This window comes from Girardinichthys multiradiatus, chromosome 9 (assembly GCF_021462225.1).
Source record: "Girardinichthys multiradiatus isolate DD_20200921_A chromosome 9, DD_fGirMul_XY1, whole genome shotgun sequence".
Lineage (NCBI taxonomy): Eukaryota > Metazoa > Chordata > Actinopteri > Cyprinodontiformes > Goodeidae > Girardinichthys > Girardinichthys multiradiatus.
In genome coordinates this window covers 30301461-30326493 of record NC_061802.1, presented here as the reverse complement: position 1 = coordinate 30326493, position 25033 = coordinate 30301461, and the positions used below count along the sequence as shown (strand labels likewise).

Here is a 25033-nt window from a genome sequence, read left to right as displayed (position 1 = left end):
TTCATTTTATACTTTGATTACCAGTTAGCAGATGCAATCATGCTGACAGGCTGAAAGCTGTGTCTCTACCATACAACCTCCAAGCTTTTTGTAGCAGAAGGAAAAGTGATAAATAGTGTTAAGAGGTTTCTTCCAGTCCTTTCCTTTCATTTCTCACCAGATATGACAAATGTAAGATTTCCCAGACCACATTGCACCATTTGTAAGGGGTATTAGTTTCAATATTTGACAGTCTGCTCCTACACAGTCTTATTGTCTTTTAGTATTGTCCAAATGTGGATGAGTATGGAATAGAAAATAAGAATATGAAACATATGTGTTTCCAGACTCTTCTCTGATTTTTATTGGTTTAGTTGTTCAAAAATGCAAAGTAATGTACAATAGTTTCAGGTAGAAGTTTACATATATTCATCATTGGCATGAATGCTGTAATCATTTTGCATTTAGTGATTTCTTTAAACCGACTGAAAACAGAGCATACTTTTTTAAACAAGAATAAGGGGCACAGTTTTAAATGTATTCTGGATTTTCTCTAATCCACATATAATCAGTATTTTGTGTACAGACTGAAAAACATACATACACCCCCATAAGAATGTTGTTAAATGTCCCAAAGCAATTAACAGAGAAACCATACAGGTCCTTCTCAAAATATTAGCATATTGTGATAAAGTTAATTATTTTCCATAATGTCATGATGAAAATTTAACATTCATATATTTTAGATTCATTGCACACGAACTGAAATATTTCAGGTCTTTTATTGTCTTAATACGGATGATTTTGGCATACAGCTCATGAAAACCCAAAATTCCTATCTCACAAAATTAGCATATCATTAAAAGGGTCTCTAAACGAGCTATGAACCTAATCATCTGAATCAACAAGTTAACTCTAAACACCTGCAAAAGATTCCTGAGGCCTTCAAAACTCCCAGCCTGGTTCATCACTCAAAACCCCAATCATGGGTAAGACTGCCGACCTGACTGCTGTCCAGAAGGCCACTATTGACACCCTCAAGCAAGAGGGTAAGACACAGAAAGAAATTTCTGAACGAATAGGCTGTTCCCAGAGTGCTGTATCAAGGCACCTCATTGGGAAGTCTGTGGGAAGGAAAAAGTGTGGCAGAAAACGCTGCACAACGAGAAGAGGTGACCGGACCCTGAGGAAGATTGTGGAGAAGGGCCGATTCCAGACCTTGGGGGACCTACGGAAGCTGTGGACTGAGTCTGGAGTAGAAACATCCAGAGCCACCGTGCACAGGCGTGTGCAGGAAATGGGCTACAGGTGCCGCATTCCCCAGGTCAAGCCACTTTTGAACCAGAAATAGCGGCAGAAGCGCCTGACCTGGGCTACAGAGAAGCAGCACTGGACTGTTGCTCAGTGGTCCAAAGTACTTTTTTCGGATGAAAGCAAATTCTGCATGTCATTCGGAAATCAAGGTGCCAGAGTCTGGAGGAAGACTGGGGAGAAGGAAATGCCAAAATGCCAGAAGTTCAGTGTCAAGTACCCACAGTCAGTGATGGTCTGTGGTGCCGTGTCAGCTGCTGGTATTGGTCCACTGTGTTTTATCAAGGGCAGAGTCAATGCAGCTAGCTATCAGGAGATTTTGGAGCACTTCATGCTTCCATCTGCTGAAAAGCTTTATGGAGATGAAGATTTCATTTTTCAGCACAACCTGGCACCTGCTCACAGTGCCAAAACCACTGGTAAATGGTTTACTGACCATGGTATCACTGTGCTCAATTGGCCTGCCAACTCTCCTGACCTGAACCCCATAGAGAATCTGTGGGATATTGTGAAGAGAACGTTGAGAGACTCAAGACCCAACACTCTGGATGAGCTAAAGGCCGCTATCGAAGCATCCTGGGCCTCCATAAGACCTCAGCAGTGCCACAGGCTGATTGCCTCCATGCCACGCCGCATTGAAGCAGTCATTTCTGCCAAAGGATTCCCGACCAAGTATTGAGTGCATAACTGTACATGATTATTTGAAGGTTGACGTTTTTTGTATTAAAAACACTTTTCTTTTATTGGTCGGATGAAATATCCAAATTTTGTGAGATAGGAATTTTGGGTTTTCATGAGCTGTATGCCAAAATCATCCGTATTAAGACAATAAAAGACCTGAAATATTTCAGTTAATGTGCAATGAATCTAAAATATATGAATGTTAAATTTTCATCATGACATTATGGAAAATAATGAACTTTATCACAATATGCTAATATTTTGAGAAGGACCTGTATATGCTTAAATTCACCAGCAAGCTTCTTCCAGTCTTCTAATCAGAATTGGTTCAGTTCTTTTAAATTGTTTGGCTTCCAGTGGAAAGTTTAGCCAGAAGAGACCAATATTAAGCTTTTATTCTAAAAATAAGGTAGACTGTTTGGAAAAGTCACAGTCAGGCTTTCAAACCTAAGAAAACAAAGTCTACAGTCAGACATGGTGGTGGAAACATCATGCTGAGGGCCAATTACTTTCTTATACTTTTAATCATTAAAGTTGTACGTTTTGTAACTATTCTATCCTTGATAAACAACTACTCAAATACGTAATCAAAATATGACATTTCTGTCTATACTGTATTTAAACTTTTGACCAGAAATGCATTTTTTAGGTTAAACTTGAACAACTGATGAAAATCCCAGTAAGGGACGTCAACATGGGAGATGTCAAAAATAGATATCAGCTGAGATATTGGTTAGTTGATGAGTGAGAGTATGTTGCCCTGCATTCACACTATAATTTGGTATACTCTGCATGACCTTTGCTCTTTTGATGCCTGCACATTACACAACAACCCTGCAACAACATATTAAATATTGTGCACCATGTTTTTAAATCAAAAAGTTCAGAATTGCATTGCAGTCTTGGCAGTCATAAACAATGATTCACAATCTCTATTTTCTTCCACCATAATTAAAACGTTTCACCTTATTGTCTTAGCAAAGAAATGCTCAACGTTTAACAGTGACTCGTGTTGTATCAGCAGTTTTTCAGCTATACTAAGTAAGATTTGAACCTCTATCATGCTTTTTATCTGTTTCTTTTATAATCCACATTGTTTTTTTATTTAATTGGTGTTTTTGTTATAATTATTAGACATGTTCAGGACTCTCAGCCCACAGGATGCAGCTGTGGTTTGAATCCTAAGTAGGGTTACTGTATATATTTGTTCTGCCATGTTAATTACACTAAATTACTTGGGGGAAACATTTACATTTCTTGAAGTTGCTGCTGGAGATGACTTCCTTCTTCAACCTGTTTTTACACCTGCTGTGTATTTTTCTCATTACAGCTGTGGTTGGTTATACACTCGCAGACAAAAAATGCAGTTACACCATAAATTCCTAGTTTCCTTCTTGTGCATATTAACATTTAAAATGTACAACATCACTTCTGGTGCAACACAACGGTTTAAGGGTTTTTCACAGGGTTTAATCTACCATTCCTCTGCTTAATGTTGATGTGTCTAGAGAAACACTTTACATTACAATGCCACAGGCCACATTAATTACCCACCAGGCCGACTCTCACTGCAGGATCTTCTACACAAACAACTCCCTGTGTCCCCATTAAGAAATAATTAATCAAATAATGAAAAAAAAAGTTTCTTTAAAAAAGTAAATCTGTTTTCTTGAAGATTTTCATTCCTTCTCATATTCTCTCCTTGCTTTTTCTACAAAGTGTGTAAGTGAGTAAGTGGTTTCCAATTCCTATTAATGACATCCATTAATTTTCTGTGAAAAAGGATTTATTTCCCTGTCCTTGTGGAGAGATTTTGCCTCTGCCGCTACTCCTGCTGTAATTTAACAAGTATTACTACTGTTTGTCTAAGGCCCCAAATGTTCAAGTTTGCTTTAGGCAACTCTCTGTCTCTCTCTTTATCTCGCTTTCTCTCTTTGTTACTCAATCTTCTTTTCTTCATCTGCTTTTCTCCAATCTGTTTCCCTTGGCACAATGTTATTGTATTTGATAGAGTTGGTCCCAGGAGTTTGCGGAGCCAAAAAAACAACTTTTCTTCTGGCATTTTTCTAATTGATCCATGGTAGCCTGTCCTGTGCTCTCATTGTAGTCATGTCTTCAATAATTCATAAGCATTTTCACAGAGAGGGAGTTCATTAAATGTACTTTCATAAAGATGTGAAAAAATAGTTTCATTTGTAGATGTGGTGTCCTTTGTTTGTAAACACACTGATATATGTCCAATCTTACAAAAATACTAGCATTTTGTATGCCAGTGCAATGATTTAAAAGATAAAGTCTTTATATATGTTGTTTCAAAATCAGTGACCATACAACAAATGTTCTACGGTATTATATTGGACCCCACATATCAAATATTATGAAATCACTGTGTTGACTCATAGGAATTGTAGGACAGTTAAAGGAACATAGGATCTTGATGCAACAGGAGTCCTGTAGCCCGATATCTGTTGTTTCAGTACCGTTTATATTGTGATAGAATCGTTTGCTGTCTGCATAGTGAATTACAATAATCTTGTCTGGTAATTATTTTGCATATCAATGAGAATTGCAATCTACAAAACTTTTGTAGAGTGCATTTCTGATAAACAAATAAACGTGTGTTATTTTCTTAGAAATTAATATTTTTGTAATGCAATTTGCACTGCTTGACCTAACATTATGAATCCTTGACCTTGTGCAAAACATCCAGTTTTTATACATGTAACCCCCATATCGTTTTGTCTCTCAGTTCTGTGCTTAACCTGTGGGACTATAAAGTCATTGCCTATGTTTTTTGGCTGGGTCACTCCCATTAAATAGCTTATTCCTTAAAATTCAGCAAAATTTATATATTTTTTAAATTCATGTATCATTTTCTTAGATATTAATCTTTTTCAATACCCCTTGTACTGCCAGAGCTTACATTATGAATTCTGCTTACTCCTTGGAAAGAGTAACACGATTCGTTTCTGTGCTGTCATTTTGGGAAAATTACCTCAGCAGCTCTAAAAAGTCATATTCTGTACCTCCTGACTACAGCTTTAGCTGTTTGTGAAGCCATGATAAAGAAATGCAGATAATGGATGTAGTCCATTGGTTCAAAAGTTGCACAGCTCTGCATTTCACATGTCACTTTATGTCAAGGTTAATGCAATTAGTGTGCAATTAATTCAACCAAAATTAACGTGAGAAAGCAGTACCAATAGGCCACATCGGTGTATATTTACTTTTGATTCTGTGCTTTTTTTCAGTTGTTTTATTGTTGATGAAAGTAATGAATCAGTTTTTCAATTTTGATATAATGCAATTATAGAGAGATAATGCAGTTTTGCATAAGTGAATTTTTGTAGATAAAGTTGTTGTATACTGTAAACAGGGCAGAATTTATTATATGAAAAAATGTCCTTATTACTCACCATTACTGACAAACTTGGCTTCTGTCCCTGTAAAGCTAATGTTGCAAAACATGTTACAATTGAGAACCATTCTCAATCAGGAAGACAGTTATTATAGCCATTAAAATCACTATCCACTTTATGTAATTAAGGCAATTAACCAAAGCTACCTTGGCTGGAAAACATATGCTCATTCCCACCCACAGAAGGAAGAGAGAAAATAAGTTGTTTTATTTGGCCGTTTATTAACTCCCACAAGTTTAATGCAGGAAATACTTACGCCATTAAGATGGTTCCACCATTTGACTGATGACCCCTCTATCTGTGTATGATTGTATCTTTCTCTGTAGGAATACTGTTTCAGGAGAGTTTCATCGAGGAGCCAGACGGCCTGGTGTCTGTAAACCTGCTGGTGGTATCTGCCGTTTCAGCCTTCTCCACAGGAGCCATACTCTCTGGTCTCACTGTCTGCTGGATCATGAGCCACCGCCATAGGAACTCCCGCAGTCCTGGAGCCAGCGGTGCCCGACGCAAAAATGACAAAGAGCAGAGCATGCTGGGGCAGGGTCGCAGCGGGTCGGTGATGAGCGTAACCAGAACAAGCGGAGGTGAGAGACGGCGCTCGCAGCCAGATAATCTGTTCGTGATGCCTAACGGTTGGCCCAAAGGAGAGATGGACCCAGGTTTACTGCCAACTCCTGAGCAGACACCACTGCAGCAGAAAAGAGTCATGCGACTCCCAGACACCGACTGGGACCAGAGCCAGACTTTCCTTGCCTCTGTGGGAAACCCCTGCCCCAACAATGCCGTCATCTACCTGAGCTCAAAGTTCCTGCATGGGGGCGGAGGAGGAGGAGGTTTGGTACGGATAGAGGACCCTGGGGAGGTGGTTCTGCCCCTACACTCAGATCGCCAGCGTTATCTCATCCTTGCCACCCAAAGAGGGGAGCACGGAGGCAGCCGTCCCACCGGCAGCCTAAGGAACTCAGCAGGGGAGTATATCTACCCTGCCACGCCACAAGATTCGCCCGATCGACGTAGGGTGGTGTCTGCTCCCACCCCACATGTGGACTATGGAGAGCCTCGCTGGAGTCACGAAGCGCTCAACTACAATAGCAACAATGGGATGCCCTATTATGCTCAGCGCCAGGGCCTCATCAGGCCAGACATGCAGGGGCCTCGAGGCCTGGGAGACCTGGCCGACTTCAGCCATCTCATGGGGAAGAACATGGGAGAGCACGCCCCCAGTGGCCAATGAGTTGATGTCGGGTGAGCATTGATGCCTAGCTCTCTGAAAAACTAATTCCTGCCAACAGATAAGTGGAAAATATCAATCCCTCAGACTCACCGTCCTGATCCGACCTTATCCTTTCTGTCCTCTCTCACTGTCATTTAATGTTCTGATGTCATTCAGCAAACTGTAGAGAGAGACAGAGAGAAAAGAGATGAAAGATGATAAAATTCTCAAGCCATTGAGGTTTCTCCGTTTATAACCTGTGGTGTGCCACCCACAGCTCATAGCTCTGATACAGCGAGTCTAACAGAAAGGCAAAGAGAGGGGCCACGAAAAAAGAGGAACTTCTTGAAAGAACAATTGAAGGTTTTATTCTTGAAAGAAGACAATATTCCTCGCTGCGTGAAAGGCCCCCCTGGACCATTTTGTTCATTGCTAAGTCACCATTGGATCTACTTTTTGGTGAAATTTTTGTCCATTGTTTGTTTTCTTGTGCCAGTGGCAACCAGCACACAATGCCAGGTTTTACTTTGAATTTCAGATGAGACGAAACTGTTATTGCTCTGCCAGAGGCAGAGGCGTTGACACTGAAAAAAGACAGAGACCAAGAATCACGTGTGGGTGTGTGTTTGGCCACAACAACCCCAACCAGCGTCCTGTCTTTACTGTGAAGTATGGCTATACAATGAATTTGGTAACATTGTTTATACAGAAATTATTTTATTGTGTATAATTTTAAGTGTGTCTACCAATCAGAAGCTTGAGTGGCTGATCAATGGCTAGTTAGGGCTGTACAGAGCCATGATGGAGTAAGAGAAAGCAATAATTAGCTAAATGAATGACAATGACAAGAAAAAGACAATTTAATTTAAGTATTTTTATAGAATTAGTCTTTACAGTGAAGACAAAGACAGTTTCTGCCTCTCCACATCCCCAGGTCTGCCAGACCCAACCTGAAATGAGGCCTCCCTGGGTTCAGTGATGCATTTGAAGAAGGGGAATGTGAGCTGTCTGGCGATCTGACCGAGGCAGAGAGGCTAGGCCGCTTGGGAGCTCCATTCAGTCTCTTCTGCCCGACACTGAGGTCTTTGTGCCCCAGGCGCAGGAAGAAACTAATAACAATTAAGAGTCAGGGATCTGACTCGCCACAGCGTAGCAGAATAGCAATTAGGAGGGTTTCAGCTTAATCCAGTCTGGTTGGAGCATTCTCTGTGGATCTCCGGTTTTGGTGAAATGCTTGTTGGGCAGTGCCGGGTGGATCTGGGGCCTGAAGCTGTGGCATGGGTCAGTGTAAGGACACAGCTAACGATCACAATGGTCAGCCCTGGAGGCTTCCTCCCTTCTTTCTGTGTGTCTCCCAACAAAAGCTGGATAAAGAAAACAGATGGTTGTGCGTACACTTGGGTGTGGAGTTTCTCTTTCACTCCGTTGTCTGATCTTTTCATGTTTTGTGTTTTTTTTTTTTTTTGTCCACTTTCATCCGTTCTCGATTCAAATGTAGATATGCTTAGCTTTAATCCATCTGGGTCAGGGTTCAGTAAAAGGTGGTATTTAGCTCTGTTTGTGTCTGTCAGCTTGTGTATGGGAGAGTCTCTTAGGGCTTGTTTACATCACTGTGTTGCTCATAGTGAGTTCAAGAAACAGCTTTGATCAGTATCGCTCTCACCCCACCCTTCTTATATTTTCAACTCAGTTCACCTTACATTTACAAAAAGGTGCTAACAGTATCAGGGCTTTGTGTGGAAGCAGTTGTGTGTTGCTGCAAAATATAGCTAAAAAGGATCAGATTGAACCCAAAATTCTTTTGAAGTGGAAAAAACTTTTTTTTTTCTTCACATGATTGACACATATTGGTTTTATGGTTTTGACCTTAGTTTGAAAGGTTCTGGCAAAGTTATTTTTCAAAAAACTCAATAATTCACACCCCCTGAACTTTTCCACATTTTGTCACATTGTTCAGTGTATTTATCTGGGATTTTATCTGATAGACCAATCACAAGTAGTGCATGATTGTAAAGTGTAAGAAAGAAAATACAAAATCCTTTGCAAATAACAATCTAAAAAGTAGGGAATGCACTTGTTTTCAGCCCCCTGAATTGATACTAGAATTGGAAGCACCTTTCGCTGCAGTTACATTGTTTTGGAGTATGTCTCTGCCAGCTTTGCACATAACATTTTTTGCCCATTCTTTATTACAAATTAAGTCAAATTCAGTCAGATTGGATAAAAAGGATCTGTGAACATCGATCTTCAGGTCTTGCCTCAGAAACTCAGTAGGATTTAGATCTGGACTTTGACAAGCCCATTCTAACCCATGATTTTTTTTAAATCTAAACCATTCTATTGTTCTTAGCTGTACAGGTCCTTCTCAAAATATTAGCATATTGTGATAAAGTTCATTATTTTCCATAATGTCATGATGAAAATTTAACATTCATATATTTTAGATTCATTGCACACTAACTGAAATATTTCAGGTCTTTTATTGTCTTAATACGGATGATTTTGGCATACAGCTCATGAAAACCCAAAATTCCTATCTCATAAAATTAGCATATTTCATCCGACCAATAAAACAAAAGTGTTTTTAATACAAAAAACATCAACCTTCAAATAATCATGTACAGTTATGCACTCAATACTTGGTCGGGAATCCTTTTGCAGAAATGACTGCTTCAATGCGGCGTGGCATGGAGGCAATCAGCCTGTGGCACTGCTGAGGTCTTATGGAGGCCCAGGATGCTTCGATAGCGGCCTTTAGATCATCCAGAGTGTTGGGTCTTGAGTCTCTCAACGTTCTCTTCACAATATCCCACAGATTCTCTGTGGGGTTCAGGTCAGGGGAGTTGGCAGGCCAATTGAGCACAGTGATACCATGGTCAGTAAACCATTTACCAGTGGTTTTGGCACTGTGAGCAGGTGCCAGGTCGTGCTGAAAAATGAAATCTTCATCTTCATAAAGCTTTTCAGCAGATGGAAGCATGAAGTGCTCCAAAATCTCCTGATAGCTAGCTGCATTGACCCTGCCCTTGATAAAACACAGTGGACCAACACCAGCAGCTGACACGGCACCCCAGACCATCACTGACTGTGGGTACTTGACACTGGACTTCTGGCATTTTGGCATTTCCTTCTCCCCAGTCTTCCTCCAGACTCTGGCACCTTGATTTCCGAATGACAAGCAGAATTTGCTTTCATCCGAAAAAAGTACTTTGGACCACTGAGCAACAGTCCAGTGCTGCTTCTCTGTAGCCCAGGACTGGGGAATGCGGCACCTGTAGCCCATTTCCTGCACACGCCTGTGCACGGTGGCTCTGGATGTATCTACTCCAGACTCAGTCCACTGGTTCCGCAGGTCCCCCAAGGTCTGGAATCGGCCCTTCTCCACAATCTTCCTCAGGGTCCGGTCACCTCTTCTCATTGTGCAGCGTTTTCTGCCACACTTTTTCCTTCCCACAGACTTCCCACTGAGGTGCCTTGATACAGCACTCTGGGAACAGCCTATTCGTTCAGAAATTTCTTTCTGTGTCTTACCCTCTTGCTTGAGGGTGTCAATAGTGGCCTTCTGGACAGCAGTCAGGTCGGCAGTCTTACCCATGATTGGGGTTTTGAGGGATGAACCAGGCTGGGAGTTTTAAAGGCCTCAGGAATCTTTTGCAGGTGTTTAGAGTTAACTCGTTGATTCAGATGATGAGGTTCATAGCTCGTTTAGAGAGCCTTTTAATGATATGCTAATTTTGTGAGATAGGAATTTTGGGTTTTCATGAGCTGTATGCCAAAATCATCCGTATTAAGACAATAAAAGACCTGAAATATTTCAGTTAGTGTGCAATGATTCTAAAATGTATGAATGTTAAATTTTCATCATGACATTATGGAAAATAATGAACTTTATCACAATATGCTAATTTTTTGAGAAGGACCTGTATGTTTATGGTTATTGTCCTGCTGGAAGGTGAACCTTGGTCTATCTCAGACTGGGACAGAGCCTCCAGCCACAATTCCTGAAAACATTCCCACAGCATGGTGCTGCCACCACCACATTTCACTGTGGAAGAGTCATATCAGGATGATATTTAGTAAAGCATGCCTGCTGTGTCCCATTACTTGACTTGTGGCAAACTTCAAGCTGATATTAAATTACATACAGGCAGACTCTGTTTCCTAATTGTTTGCACTGGATTTTATTTAGGGGTATCAGAATGAAGGGGGCTGAATACAAATGCACTCATTTCTATAAACACATGAAACCGTATATCCTATTTCCTACACTTCACAATTTTGCACTAATTTATGTTTGTCAATCACTTAAAATTCATGAGCAATACACAGAAATGTATCTTTACATGATGGAAGTTCAAAGGCTATGAAAACTTTGTCGAAGCACAGTCCAGGACTAGTTGTTCCCTGCAATATGCCGCACCAAATTTTTAACTCTCCAACAAATTAGGAAATTAGACATGTTTCCAGTCACTTCTGTTTGGCAATAGGATGGGTTATTGAGCTGAGCAATCAAGCACCAGACCCCCAGGCTGAGTTATAGAGGAATTAAAATGTAGAAAAATAACAGGATGATGTAACTTCCAAAGGGACGGTAAAACCTTAATCAAATATTTCAAGCAAAATGCTCTGAAGGGAAGCCTGGTGACAGAGATAGCATTGTGTAAATTTGCCGTTTCACCAGTTGATACCATTTTTTTTATACCCATGTGTATGGTGGCTAACAGGTGCAAACGTGCAGCAAACTGCTAAACAAACTGGAAACACAGAAATGGAGGAATCCCCAAAACACACAAACACAAAAAAGAAGCAACAGAAAAATGCTGCAAAAGAAAAATGCTACAGTCACAGTAAATAGAGAGAAGCAAAACCTACAACCACCAAAACAAGTGCAAAGAAAAAATGTAAAGTAAAATGCTGCAAATGGAAAAAACAACAGCAGCTTAAGAAAATCTGCAAACTCGCTCCACAAAACGGAAGTGCGCCAGACCACTACAGGATGTTGACCACTAATATTACTAAGTAAATATGCAGCTGTTGTTTAATATTATAAAATATCACCACTTGTTTAGGAAAGACATAAAGGAAAGCTTACCATTTCTTTCTTCCCTCCACGTTTCTTCAGGGCATCCCGTTAATGTTTTTACTAAGGGTCTGGTCCAATATGGTCCACTCTGTTTTGTGAAGGACGTTTGCAGCTTTTCCTAGCGTGCTGTTGTTTTTGCTGTTTGCAGCATTTCACCTTTGCATCTGTTTAGTTGGTTTTAGGTTTTTGCTTCTGTCTATTTTCTGTGATTGCAGCATTGTTCTTATGCAATACTTTTCAGTTGGATTTGCTTTCTGTGTTTGTCTGTTTTGGAATTAGCATCATTTATGTGTTTGCAGCACATTTAGCAGTTTGCTACGCGTTTGCACCTGTCGGCCAACGTACATGTGTTTTCAATTTGTCCCAACCTCCTTTGGTTTCCTTCATGTAAGCAAAATATGTTCTACCTATTTAATCACCTTTGCATATCAGTTTATTTCTGATGAAATCCTGAGAAATATTTTTGTTAATTATAGAAATAAATAGTCAGGAAAATGCTCAAATTTTACATTATGTAATTTAATTTACCACTTATGTTTTCAGAACATTTTTAATTACACAATTGTTTCTGTGGTTGCCGTTATGATTCTTCTTCAGGCCAGTTGACTCTTATGAAATATTTAGAGATTATGACACCTGATCAAAGTAAAACAATTATAAGGATATTCCTGCTGGTAGATATTATTAGAATTGCAAAACCCATTTTTTAAATCATCATAGGTCAAAACGGGTATGAAACTTTTCGAGCCAGGTCTGAATTGATGCCTGATTGGAATGAAACATCCCTTAGTTGACAACTTATAATTGTACCTTAAAAAGTTGGATATCAAAAAACCAAAACTGCAAAAAATAAACAATGCTAAAGGGGTGAAATAACAAGTACCTGAGTCCACAGAGAACAATGAAAACCAAGGCTTTCATGCAAATAAAATCACACCTATTTATTTTGTATTTGAGACTTCCTACTATTGTCCATTATGTATTTGTAACTCATTTACTTACAGTGTTATCTGCCATTCACCAAACTTAATATTTTCATTAAACATGCATTTATTGTTGCACCAGAATTTTCTGATTTTGAAGTTAAAAACTTTTCCAAACAGTTTTATGATTTGCTTTGTTTGCTAAGCTACAATTAAGCACAAAACGTGCTGGATCTCTCCTACTGTTAGGCCAACCGTTGGATCACAAGCCTTCGTTTAGTCTCCGTGGCAACCATCTGTTGTACTGGCCAACAGGTGGTGGTTACCTCCACTACTTTTATTACCGCTTCAGATTTCAACTCTGATTTAAACAATAGCATCAGGATAAAGGCTATGGAGACAATCAAAACACAGCAGTCTCTTTCTTACCAATTTACATGCTGCCTGTATACTTGCAGCTCTAAGTAACCTGCAGTTGTTTCATGCAGTCTATTCATAAAAAGCAATGTTTATCCTTATCTCTGACAAAAAAAGATCCACATCATAGAAAAATGAAACATTTACTTCAGAGAACAAGAGGGGCCTCTGTTAACATATGTGCAGCCATTCTCAAACTCGCTGTGCATTTAAAAAATCACAAGACAAATGTGCATGTGACAAATCCTCATAATATAACCAGTTCTCAGAAACGGTTCCAAAGACACTGTGATGTTGCCTTATGTTAAACTATCTGCCTATTGATTACATTTGCGAGGTTCATGTGCAGAAACTCATGATCAGTGGAAACATATCGTAGGTAAAAGGCAGGAATAATGTTAATATTTTCAAACTCCACCAGAAAACTCTCCCAAGCAAGAAATTTGCACACTGAAAATGTCAAACTCCAAAATACGTTTGTGCCATAGGGTAGGTTTGCGGCCATCTTGCAGTGAGAGTATTGAAAAATTTACAAAAAATATGTTTGCTGCAGAAGACTAGCAGGTTTGGACCTAGAATCCTCTGGTTTTTGTGAGGCAACAGTAATATCCATTGCACTGAGATGATGCTTACTGCTTGGAAATAGTGCAGCCCACTTACAGTAACAGCACTGCCAGGTCAAACCGTGTGCTATGATAAAGGATGCTAAAAGAAACGTACCTTCACTAATGCAGGACAGTAATTAGAGTTTGCTTCGGGAGAAGTCCAACTTCTGCTTTGAGGTGGAAAGTGTGTTTCTTCAACCTGTCAAAATGCAAACCTGTTTTCAAAATGTAGACTGGCATGAATGTAGAGAAAGATTTTTGTTAATTAAACAATGCAAATGTGTCAAAATGTAAGCATGGATCTATAATTCTTTTAGAGACATTTAGACAGAGAGAAAATTTGTGTGTTTAGTTAAAGGATGCAAACTCATTTCTGCTGAGGTTTAAAACATAGCCTCCACAAATATACAAGCACCAGTGGTCAAAAATGAGGCAATGCAGTTAAAGAGATTTATAAAAGCAAGAGCAAGAGTAGGTGGCCAGACAGGCAAATGTGATGTTAATACATTACTCCCTCACCACATTAGCACAGTGTATTCTTCACACATTTAACCCTGAAACGGGTCATTAGTGTCGAGGACCGCTCCACTGTGTGAGCCCAGCCTCTCATCCTGATCCTGTGTCCCAATTTCTGGGTCTTTATATGCGTGTGTTTGTAAACGTGGCCTCTTTATCTGGGCCCGGCGTGCCCACCCAGCCGTGTCATCACACTGCATCTCTTCTGGTGTTTCACTAAACATGCTTGATTAGGCAAAGTACATGCCCGGCCCCTCTAATGGCCTGATGTGCCCCCTGAGAAGATTGCTGCAGACACATTGTCCCTGAGAGGAAGCTATTCGTTCAGCCAGTGCTTTCTGACCCCTTACGGACCACCAGCCACACACACATGCACATAGACATACATGCACACAAGAACCCCATTTGACAAATTGGGGAATGTAATTGAATTAAATCAGAAATGGGGCTGGAGCCTGACAGAGGCTGGTTCAAATAAAGGCAGTGTACATCATGATGTTATCTTACCGACTTCACAATTTGATTACTTTAGTTCAACATTACAAAGCAGCTAAAGAATTCAGGTATAACCTCATAAAGAGAAGTCTGTTTATGAAAGCCCACGTCCAGCCTCTCCGTAGGTCACGTAATTCCCATTCCACAATGTCCAACAGCTGCTCTTTGTTTTTTTTAAACCCCTTTGACTGGGAACAATTTGCATTATCTCTGTTAAGTAAAAGTCGAGGTATTCATTGTGTTTTTCACTGTTAAAGGTCTGTAGGTAAATTTAATGAGTCAGAAACAGAAATCAGAGAAACTCCCGGCTTTAATTCACGTCAAATCCTTAATGACAAACTACTTTTAGATGTTTCTTAACCTTATTATGCAGGAAATTTCTTTTCTTTGCTGTCACCGATTTGATTTAGAGTTTGTTTTTTTTTGTTCTACATTTGCCCACCCACGTGCTTTGCATAAGTATTCATACACTTTGGACGTTTTGCATTGATGCTCAAACTTCAATGTATTTTATTGGACAGACTATCACAAAGTAGTGCATAACTGCAAATGGATGGTTAAGGATAAAAATGTTTTGAAAATCTTTACAAATAAAAGTCTAAAAAGTAGTGTGTGCATTTGCATTTGTTCCCCTTCAGTCAGTACATTTTAAAACCACCTCTCGCCGCAATTACCGCTGCAGGTTTTTTGAATGACATCTCTGTCAGTCTGTGAATCTAGTAAAATTTACTTTTTGACCATTCGTTTTGGCAGAATAGCTCAAACTCAGAGAAATGGGTTGGAGAGTGTCCATAACCAGCAACCTCCAAGTCTTGCCACAGAATATCAATTAGATTTAGGTCTGGACTTTGACTGGGCCATTCTACCACATGACTATGCGTTGATCTAAGCCATTCTGCTCTGACTGTATGTTATGGGTTGGTCTCATAATAGAAGGTGAACCTCCACCACAGTCTCATGCCTTTTTCATCCTCTTGGAAGTTTTGACTGCATTTAGCTCCACTTTAACTTTAATCAGGTTCCCTGTCTCTACTAAACAGAAGGATCCCCACAGCACAATGCTGCCACCACCATGTTTCACCATGGGAAGAGGTTGGGTTTAGGGTTACCTGCTGTGTTAGTTTATCTCCACACAGAGCTGTGTGAAGATAAACTTGGACTCATTTGCCAAAATCCACTGTGTCTCCTACAAAATGTTTGTTGAATTGAAAATGAGACTTCTTTTGGCTTTGTTTCAACAATGGCTTTTGGGCCAGATTTATTCTACACTATGCTGGTTGTTCACTGTTCTCAATGTTCTCAACCAAATCTCTGAGGCATTCACAGCCTAGCTGTATTTTTACTGAGGTTAAATGACCACATTTACTAGTTAGGTGACTAGTGAAGGCTATTGTATTTCATTTGGGGGTATAAGAGTGAAGGGGACAAGGGGTCGAATTGCAAATGCACACCATTTAGATTTTTTTAAACTGTGTATCATGTTCCCTCACTTTCCCTCATGTTTTTCGCACAGTTATGCACCACTGTGTACAATTCCAGGTTTGTGGTTGAAATGTGACAAAATGTGAAAAAAATCGCAAAAGGTGTTTGCAAGGCAAAAAAAGGGTTCTTTGTTTTACACACACATCTAATGCCCATCTGCGCTTTCTGTTTGTATTTATCTGTGTGTGTTGGGGTTGTTGTTTTTTTTTTTTTTCACCATGCGGCCCTGCAGTGTGAGCCCCCTGTCTGCATGCCCTTCGATGATGAACTTCGATGCTTCGAGTTCAGAGACGGGGACTAAAGGGAAGTAAGAGGTGTCATCAAGCTGCTCCCATCCAAGCCAACGTGTGAGAGGAATGAGCACAAAGCAAGATTCCAGTTTTTGTAAACTTATAGATGTATTTAGTCGGCATTAAGCTTTTGTTTGCTTTTTTTTAACTCTTGTTTGTTTTTGTGGTAGATATTTGGTTTAAAACGTCTATGGGATGTTACTGTATACGATTTCAGTTTCAATTCTTTGGTGTGCCAAATTCTTTTAATTATAACAATGAAGCTGAATCTGATGACTATTATTATTATTGTTATTATTATTATGATTATGATTATTATGAAGCAGTACTGTGAGCACCGCAGTGTTGTGTCCAGTTTGAATGCTGAATTACAAGAACCGAGGAAGTGAATTAACTTAAAAAGATTAATGTGGAGTCTCCTGCTACTGTGAAGGATCCTCGTCAACCTGTAGCCCTCACCAGAGGCTGAGCCCCCTCCTAGTCAGCCCAAAGATGGGGGGTTTGAGGGCAGTAGGGGCCTCGGGATGGCTGTCATCAGATGGCAACACATGTCCCTGCTATGTGTACATAACCTAAATGCTTACATGTAATTTCAGTGCAGTAGCTGCATGACAACACAGCCTCCGTGTGTGTGTACTGAAGTAGCGATGTGTGAATTTGTACCGTACATGCAGGTGTGTGCGCTCGTGTCTGCAAACAAATTTGTCTCGTCACACAAAACAACCACACCAACATGCATGCCCCCTCCGACAGTTGCACAGCACTCATGCAAACACATGAAAGATGGACTCATTCCAGCAGTTGTTCACCATCCTCCACAATGTCCTGAGCTCTGCCTGTCCCTCCGCATGGAGACTTGCTCTATGTTAATTTTCTTATTCTAATAAACCGCTCAGACATTCTTGTCTAAGTTGTGATCATTGACTGCAGTGTCTTTGCCTTCTTATTTACCTCCTTTATTTACCGGAAACAAAATTTAAATACAGAAGCACATGGGGTTCTTCTACAGTGATGTATCTTTTGTTTGTTTTTTTTATATACTTGTAAGTTTAAAGATGCAATCTAATTATGTGCATGACAACAAATATACACACTGACAACAAAACCATGGCTTGGATAATGAATTATGGATATCCACTACAGGATTTCACAAAACCTACTTCCCAAATGACCACTAGAGATAGGCACCAGCTCCGCTGCAACCCTGCAAAATACTAGGTTTTTGAAGGCACATTGCTAATTTTGCTCAATTTTTCCATGAGTTAATGACATCAGGCACAAAAGGCACACAAATCAAGCTAATCAGTTTGCTATTAGCAAAGATTATAGCAGACAAGTAAATTTGACAGCTTATCAAGGCCCATAAATATGAATTATGTAGTGGAAAAATTCAGAAAACCAACAACAGCATATATATATATAGAGAGCCCTTCACATGTATTGCCTCTTTTGTAAAAGATGTGTAAAAAGCCTTGTGGATTCTGAGTCATTTAAAATGGAAGAGGTTCTAGATTATACAATTTGAAAAATCCCCAATAGTAATTTTGACAAATCTCATTGAAATCTATACAATGTTGTCGAATACGTTTTTTGCAGCCATCTAAAATAAAAGTAAATTCATATGAAGGAGTTTGAGAGTTTGATTAAAAGTATGAATAAAGAGGAGAAAGAAAATACTATCTGAGGTACTGAAAGAACTCTGGCCAGTAACTTCATGCCTTCTGTGATGACAGGAGAGGCATGTGCATGTGGAAGCTTGTTTTTGTATACCGGATTTTATCCTGATTAAATCAAGATTCACAGCAGTTTTTTTTTAAAGAATGGTTGAAAGTTCATCTTTGTTTTTGCTGAACAAAAATATTATAAACACTTGAATGTAATTTTGGTTTATGTTTTACATAATTTTGCTAAATCAGCATCCTTGCTCAAATGAAAATACCTTTTAAAATTAGCAACCATTACCTTTTCAGCAAAATAATATAGTAATAGTAATGATAACATTGCAAAGTGCACTGCCTCCACTAAAACCTTTGTCAAACATTGATTAGACAGAATTTCAAAAATATAGAAGCTAATCTGAAATTGTATGTAACTAATATAATTTAAGCCTGGTTGTGCAATTGAAATAATTGCACAGCAGCTTTGTCAGAAACTGAATCAGTAATGAGGTGTACTGGAGCAAAGAAAATGGCATGAAATTTGGTTCCTAGCAGCCCGTTCTGTATACAAAGGCATTTTTTCCTCCATTCAATACGGTCCATAACTGATCAATTAAAACACACTTTCAAAATTGGAATCATGTGTTCAGCTCTTCTAAAGTTTGTTAAAAAACATTACATGAGCCATTTAATAGAAAAAGGTCATTTACAGAGTAAAAACAAGCCAAAACATTGAGCTGAAGGGCCCATGTGTCTCTGATATCTATTTTCATTTAGCAGATATCTTCATTCTGCACAACTGCACCATCCTAAAACTGCATCAGGGATGATTATAATACAATCACTGCATTTGTGAAACCTAACAATCTCATTAGGCTAGTAATATTTTTGCACATTAGTAGCCAGAATAGGTTTAGGATTGTAAAATATGCATTCCAGGTTTTTATTGCTCCTCTGAGGATGACTTCACCATCAGGGTAAGTAAAACGCACAAGTACTAGAATAATGCTTGTCAAAATAATATATTTAGATATAGCCTTGCATATTTATCTTTCCTGTAGTAATTCCATTCAATAAATCAAAAAGAAAACGTTTTATTCATGTCTTATAAATGTAGCTAAACTATTATTTCTAAAACTAGGTATTGTTATAAAACAACAGTCTTGTCATCATCAGCCTTACAAAGTTGACTGTAACATGTCAGAAACTGTTAGGATCACAGTTATTCTAATGATCTACCCACTCGTTCTTGTGTGGTTGAGACTGACTGTCAGTGTTGTTTTCTCTCTCTTCTTCTCTCCAGCTCTCGGGGCATCAACACAGATAACCTAAAGTTAAGACTTCAGAAGTGTTTGACGGGTGTTTCTTTCTTATTATAAGTGCAAATAACAATTATAAAATAAACATTCAAAATTAAGATTTGTGAATATTAGGTATTTAAATATTTAAGTCATTTGCACCTCTATGGTCCACTTGTAAATACAAGACTTTCAATTTTATGAATATATTACATACTGTGTGTAACAAATTGTAATGTATTCTGTTTTTGTAAACGACGCTTTGAAACGTCAAGTACTGTAACTGTTACACTTAATTGTTTGGTATCATTGTCGATGTGAAATGCAGTTTTCAAACGATGAATACATCTATTAAGGTGAAAAGCTATTGAATACATCAACTAAGTATTTGAAATAACTGGCAATGAGTCTTTGATATCACTGTGGAAGAATTTTGGCCTACTCTCCTTTGCAGAATTGCTGTAAATCAGCCACAGTGGAGGGTTTTCAACCATGAATGGCTTAATTAAGGTCATGCCACAGCCTTTTCATAGTCAAATACATACTTTGACTAGACCACTCTAACGCCTTCATTTTTATTTTTTAGCCATTCAGAGGTGCACTTTCTGGTGTTCTCAAGATCATTGGTCTAACTCGAGTGTAATTAAACTTAACATCACGAACTGATTGTCAGGCATTGTTCTACATGGTTTCATCAATTACAGCAAGCCAAACAGATCCGTAAGCAGCAAAGCCACCACTGACCATTACACTAATGCCACCATGTTTTGTTGTAAGTATGTTGTTTTTTTTCTAAAATACTGAGAGACGTTTTCTGCCAAATGTAAGAGGACACGGGTCATCCAAAAAGTTTGACTTTTGTCTCGCCAGTTAACAGAATAATTTTACAAAAGTCTTCATGCTCTTTTTCGGTCAACAGTGAATTGACCTTCTTAAATCGGAAACAATGAGCCTAACTGAGGTCAGTGAAGCCTGACGTGTTTTAGCTTTCTTTTGTGACGTCCTGGATGAGTATTTGATGCACTCTTAGAGTAATTTGAAAGGTCGGTCACTCCAGAGACGGTACACCCCTTTTCTATGTTTTGAGACATCTTATTTCAATTAGTGAATAAAGGCTCTCGCTGTGGTTGGCTGGAGTTCTAAAGCCTCAGAAATGGCTTTTTAACCTTTTCCACTCTGACTTTGTTTCTCATCTAATTAGGAATTTATTTAGATCAAAGCTTTTTTGTAATCTGCCATGACTTTTTCACTTAGAGCCGGGTTGGTTGGACAGCTTTTTATCTCTCAACATGTGGCGTCATTATTTAAAAGCTGCATTTCATATTTAGCCAGATTATCTTTTTTTTAATCATCATTTAATTGTGACATTTTGTGAAGCACAAAGACAGAAGAAACCATTTAGAGGGCAAATACTTTCCCAGAACTGTGCATATGATATTTACATATGTAAAATATATTTACATATGTAAAAGTTACTTATGTAAGACCAACCTTTTAGCCTTGAACAATTTGCATCAGGGATAAAGTGTGTCCAGTGTAGACCTGGAGAATCAGAGGCAACCAGCTTCCTGATTTTAGGACTGCCACTCTTAACACCCGAGCCACAGCTGCCTTCAGAATTTCATTATTTATTGTAATATAATCAGTGCTGACCTTTTGTGGGTATCAACCTTTCCAATTGGTTTCCAGACGTACCTTTGTTGCATTTCACTGTGGTATAAACATAGGGAACATCCATAAATTAGGTATACTGTCATATTAACCTACAGTTCACCATGTTACAAACATAAAGACAGAAAGAAGAAAAGCTAAACTGCAGCTGCTTGTACATTAAAAATTACTTTTGGTGCTTTGGAATGCAGTGGGAACTGATGAAATATTCAGCATCAAGATTTCCTAATTGGAACAGTTTTATAACTCCTTCACTAAAATTCATACTATCTGCTTTAATGAGCAAGCAATCATGATGGAGCCACATGGGACATTTATGCATGAGGGAACAAATGGCTCAGTAATCTTATCCAGCCCCTAATCCGCAACCTAATATCATCAGCTGAAATCTTACTAAGGTTGTTGGGGTTAATGCTAACTTCTCTGCTCAGATTTGTTCTTATTTCACTATAATTTCTTCCATCTCTATAACCTGACAATAATTTTAACTTGTTAAATTACCGCAAAGGTACAAATAAGTTGTCATCTAGCGTTTATCAAGGCTAATAAATATGAATTATGTAGTGGAAAAATTATATAATCAACAACAGCATACACAGAGCCCTTCATGTGTTTTGCCACTCTTGTAGAAGAGACGTAAAAAGCCTTGATACAGGTTAATTTTCTGCACAGTGTGAATGTTTTCTAACCGAAATTCAAGTTTTCTCATTTTTAGAGTGTGAGATTGCAGCGTTATTAAGTGTTATTGCAATAAAAAGATAAATTAATTTGAAGGTTTTTCACATGTTTTTACCAGATGTGCTCATAAACGTGGATGGTTGTTTGTACTATGTGAATGTATTTATTTTGTAAAACCATTTGCTGGTGGAAAAAAAAAAAAAAAAACTGGAAAATATAATTAATATATTTAAGTTTGGGATTGAAATGTCAAAAAGTTGATGTTAAATGCATGAATGAGAAACATGTGTTTGTAGATTGTTAGATGGAGAAAACATTGAGCATTGAGCCTTTAGTTCTTGCATTAAACATTTCTTTTAATTAAGCATTTTAAATAGTAAAATAAGTAAGAGACTTTATTGCTCTATGTCTCTTTCAGCCCAGTTGTTTCAGCTCATGTTGCCCAGTGAAGTCTGTTTCTTGACCTCTTTTCTCTCCTCTACTTTTCCCAATCCAGCTCATCATCTCTCTAGGGAGCCTATCAGCCCATTTCACATCGGTTGAGTGTTGCAGGGCTGAGAGGATATGTCAGTGCTTCTCATTCACTTGTGTTTTATGGGAGCGAATGCCCTACAGTAAGGCAGCATTCGAATGGCAGGATTGAAGGGACTGACTGCATGTGCCACCTCTGGGATAATTTACAGCTTGTTTACACCCAGTTTATGCCAGAAAAATCCAAGTCTTTTTTCCCCAAAGATGTCTGTTTTCCTGACCATGCATTTGTCCTTCTATCCGTCAGTACATCCGTACATCTAGACATCGTGTTTTGTCTCCCTGTCCTGCTGCAACACATTCATTATGATGAATCTTATTAACGGAAAAAGGCTGAACCAGTGCCAGTGGCTACTCTCTTTGATTTAAGTCCGTCTGCACAGTTGAGCTCCAAACAAGTCCATTTCTCTATTTCTCTATCTCAACATTTATCTAAAAAGAGGGGGTGGGGCTGGGGTGCAGTAAAAATACGACTCATTGCGAGACTTGTGAGACTGAAGAAGTTCATACCCCTTGAACATTTTCAAATTTTGTAACATGTCACTGTCGGCACTGTTTTTATTGGGATTTATTGTGTTAGACCAGACATGTCAAGCTCAAGGCCACGTCAAATCAGCGATACCAATGGGTCCAGTCTGCATGATAATATCACATATTTGTGATTAATGGCTTGCCAGTGTTGCACTCACACCAATCATAGTACATATTCCACAATGCACTGCAACCGCTACATGTGGCTCAAGGCAGGGATCACACAAGCTTCGCTTCTGGGAGGGTGAGATCAACCAGGGAAACTTTCCACATTGCGGAGTAATGAAAAATCAAGTCAGTCTTGCTGTGTTACGAGGTTCACATTTTGTGGATGACATTAAACTGCTCTTTGTGTTATTGTAGCTTTGCATTTAGCGTTGTTGTCCTGCTGTAAGGTGAACCTCCACCGCAGCTTCAACTGCTTTTAGGCCTTTAACAGTTTTCCTTCCAAGGTTGTGTTTATCTCCATCTTTGATCAGTTTCCCCATCACTGCTGAAGTAAAGCTCAGAGCATGATCCTTTTTTTCTTAGGGGGTTGGGTCTTCAGGGTGATGTGCAGAATTAGCTTTCTGCCTCGCTTAGCATTTAACATGTAGACTAAAAAGTAAGATTTTGGTCTCATCTGACCAGATCAACTTGTTTGTTGTTTGCCCTAAATGGTTTGTGACTATTCTTAGCTTATTCGTTTTTAATGCTGCCACCCTTCCAATAGGTCAGATTTGTGGAGGACAAAACCAATAGTTATCTGATCAAGAGATCAGCTCCTCAGGAGTTATCATCTCCTATCGGGTTTACTGATTAATGCTGCACTCCCATTAAACTAGATCGAAGTCTGTGGTTGTTATGTGGAACAGTTAAAGGGGCATGAATACTTTGGCAAGGTTCTGTTACTATCCATTTTAAGGAAAATGTTTTACTGATGACTTCACATGTGACCAGTTACATGCAAGTGCCAGGTGAGATAAATTTATTCCAGCTTGGTGTTGTACTCATGAATTAAATTAATATTTCACACACACACACACACACACACACACACACACACACACACACACAAACACACACACACACACACACACACACACAAAACACGCAACACTGATAAAGCCCAGGAGCAACAATTGGTGCATCTGAACAGCTCTGTTTTCTCATGTTTGCTCTGGGGTAGCTATAGCGCATTTCCTGAGACCAAACAGTAACACTAATGAGTTGACATCTGATACATATGTAGAGAACAGAGGGGCATCTTGCATGCCCTAAGCACTGCCAAAGTGATTGTAGTATCAGTATCAAAATACACTATTAAAGAGGCTCCCCATGCATCACTTACCTCCTCCGAGTTTAAAACCAGCTGAACTTACACAGCTTTTTGTAATCTTTTCTAAACTATTTTTTAAAATATACCCGTCTGGGATATAATTACAGATTATAAATTTTTATTAAGAAGTGGAAGTATAGAAAATTAGAGGCAGATAATTAAATTAAAACCCAGATAAGTGAAATGTGCATTATTAAGACAGACGAAGGGAGACCCAGAGAGCAGAAGGATCTGGGCAGGCAGGTGCAATTTGTTCAGTTTATGTGGAAGACGCGCGCCCTCAGGTGGTCATAAAGGGAAGAGCACGAACTGAAAAGAGTTTAGAAAAATCTTTCCATGTTGGCTCGGTCTGATGGAAATGTTTAGCTTTGATGATAAGATGTTGCGAACGAAGAAACTCTTTTATTTTGAGGATGAATTTTACTATATTACCACCATGCTATTTGTAGTTGGTATTTGCAGAACTGCTTCAGAAATAAAGCTGAGCTGATGCAGAACTGAGTGTTTGTGAAGTTTTACTTGGACTAAATCAGTCACACAGTCAGCAGAAGGCTGTCAGAAGATAGTGAGGCGTGTCAGTTCTGCCTTTTTCTCCAAATGAAACGTAATTTTAAAAAATTGTGTCTGACATCGACAGTGGAGTCCAAGCTATAATCTTAAAATTAAAGAAATTATTACTGCCAGTGGCTGAAACACAGATAACATCTTAATCAAATTTAAGCATGTGTGTTCCTGTAAAAAACAGAAGTATGTTTTAGTTAAAAAGACATAACTGATGGATGAATTATGGATCAGTTACACCTTGTTATAATTTTTAATTAATAAAACTTGTTTCTTGTTTCAGAATTTTCAACACGTCATCCTAAAAAGCTGAAGATGGAAATGAGATGGCCTGAGTTTACATATTTGGACATGTGGATATTTAATATGAATT

General features: G+C 38.9%; 1 protein-coding gene across 3 annotated transcripts in view; it reads left to right on the top strand.

Moving 5' to 3' along the window:
• Window positions 1-17338, top strand: part of sema6bb (sema domain, transmembrane domain (TM), and cytoplasmic domain, (semaphorin) 6Bb) — a 223538-nt gene extending 206200 nt beyond the window's left edge. For all 3 annotated transcript variants that reach the window (XM_047373731.1, XM_047373732.1, XM_047373733.1), the window contains exons 17-18: window positions 5717-6635; window positions 16357-17338. In XM_047373731.1, the coding sequence (XP_047229687.1) occupies window positions 5717-6624 (908 nt within the window). In that variant the 3' untranslated portion in view covers window positions 6625-6635; window positions 16357-17338. The remainder of the gene's footprint in view (window positions 1-5716; window positions 6636-16356) is intronic.
• The last annotated feature ends 7695 nt before the right edge of the window (window positions 17339-25033 follow it).